Source organism: Austrofundulus limnaeus, unplaced genomic scaffold (genome assembly GCF_001266775.1).
Source record: "Austrofundulus limnaeus strain Quisiro unplaced genomic scaffold, Austrofundulus_limnaeus-1.0 Scaffold960, whole genome shotgun sequence".
Taxonomy (NCBI): domain Eukaryota; kingdom Metazoa; phylum Chordata; class Actinopteri; order Cyprinodontiformes; family Rivulidae; genus Austrofundulus; species Austrofundulus limnaeus.
Window position 1 is genome coordinate 131,941 of NW_013953362.1, and position 1,634 is coordinate 133,574.

Sequence of the window (1,634 nt, forward strand, 5' to 3'; positions counted from 1 at the left end):
TGTGTGAATGTGTGAATGTGTGAATGTGTAAATGTGTGAATGAGGACACAGATTGTAGTGTGAAGAGCTTTAAGTGTCCTGGATGGGTAGAAAGGTGCTGTATAAATACGGTCCATTTAGCTTTTCATTTTAACGCCACAGTTCATGACGGGAGCAGAACTCACCACAGAGTTGATGCAGACAGAGTTGGAGACGCAGGCGTCAGGAAGGTCGATGCACTCGTCAACATCCACACATTCCTGCAGAAACACATTCACAGCTTTAATCACTCAAATTATCTTGTTTTATAACTGAAGGAACTTTTACACATTTTTAAGAATATTTAATTGAATTCATGTTGTTTTGATCACAGAACTGTTTTCATGTGCTTTATGATTTTACATCATGTTGCTGTTCTTCTTATTTATAGATCTGTTCAGAACTTTGTTCTTTAAATTAAACTCAAACAGATTTAATCATCACTTCAATCCGGGTCACTTCTGTTACAAACAGATTTATGATGAACAGAAACAAAACCAGAACTCTGAAGTTGAAGCAATAAAGAATGATCGACTCCTATTGGCTGTTTCCATACAGTTTATAAGCCCCGCCCCTTTACGTGAATAAACAGGAAGTTTTCCTGAATTAAAAAACCATTTCAGTTTTGATTTTGAGCCTCAGGAAAAGACGAAGACACTTTGTCCATTTTCCTTCATGTCCCCGGCGTGTCTACCTGTTTGTTGGACTTGGCGTAGTCCAGTCCAGATCCAGCGAGCGGCGCCCCCCACAGACCAGGAGGACAGGGTTTACAGCTGAAGCCCCCCATGGTGTTGAGACAGGCTTCAGGAGAGTAGCAGGGCTGCAGCTCACACTGAGGACACACACAGCACCGTTACAGGACATGGTGGACCGTCTCATGCTTCATGTCCTCCAGACATTACCTCGTCAATGTCCATGCAGTGTGTCCCGTTCCCGCTGGTTCCAGGTGGACACGGTCCACAGGTGTACCCCGGGTACTGCAGACTGTCCATGCAGGACACACCTTTGTAGCACGGGTTGGGGGAGCAGCGGGAACGCGGCTCGTGGAAACCTGAAGACAGACAGAGGGACAGAGGGACAGAGACAAAGACAGAGACAGACTTCTATCAGGTCCTCAGATCTGACGTCCTGCGATGAGGACAGTCAGGTCCTGACTCACCACAAACCTGACACTCCAGGATGGTGTTCCTGATCAGAGACATCTCCTTCACCTGAGGACAGACAGAGACAATGTCCTCAGGAAAGATACCGCTGTCTCACCTGTCTTCCTGTCCCTCGTGTCTTCCTGTCCCACATCTTCCTGTCCCACCTGTCTTCCTGTCCCACATCTTCCTGTCTCACCTGTCTTCCTATCCCACCTGTTCTCTGATGTCCTGTCCCTCGTGCCTTTCTGTCTCACCTGTCCTCCTGTCCCACCTATCTTCCTGTCCCACCTGTCTTCCTGTCCCACCTGTCCTCCTGTCCCTCGTGTCTTCCTGTCTCACCTGTCCTCCTGTCCCACCTGTCTTCCTGTCTCACCTGTCCTCCTGTCCCACCTGTCTTCCTGTCTCACCTGTCCTCCTGTCCCACCTGTCTTCCTGTCTCACCTGTCCTCCTGTCCCACCTGTCTTCCTGTC

The 1,634-nt window shown here is 48.5% G+C and overlaps 1 protein-coding gene across 1 annotated transcript in view; it reads right to left on the reverse strand.

Annotated features, from left to right (window-relative positions):
- The window catches only part of thbs3a (thrombospondin 3a), a gene marked incomplete in the record, with an annotated part of 19,903 nt that overhangs the window by 10,622 nt on the left and 7,647 nt on the right, over window positions 1-1,634 (reverse strand). The window contains 4 exon segments of the mRNA XM_014029859.1: window positions 165-239; window positions 713-850; window positions 921-1,069; window positions 1,178-1,229. Of these exon segments, the coding sequence (XP_013885313.1) occupies window positions 165-239; window positions 713-850; window positions 921-1,069; window positions 1,178-1,229 (414 nt within the window).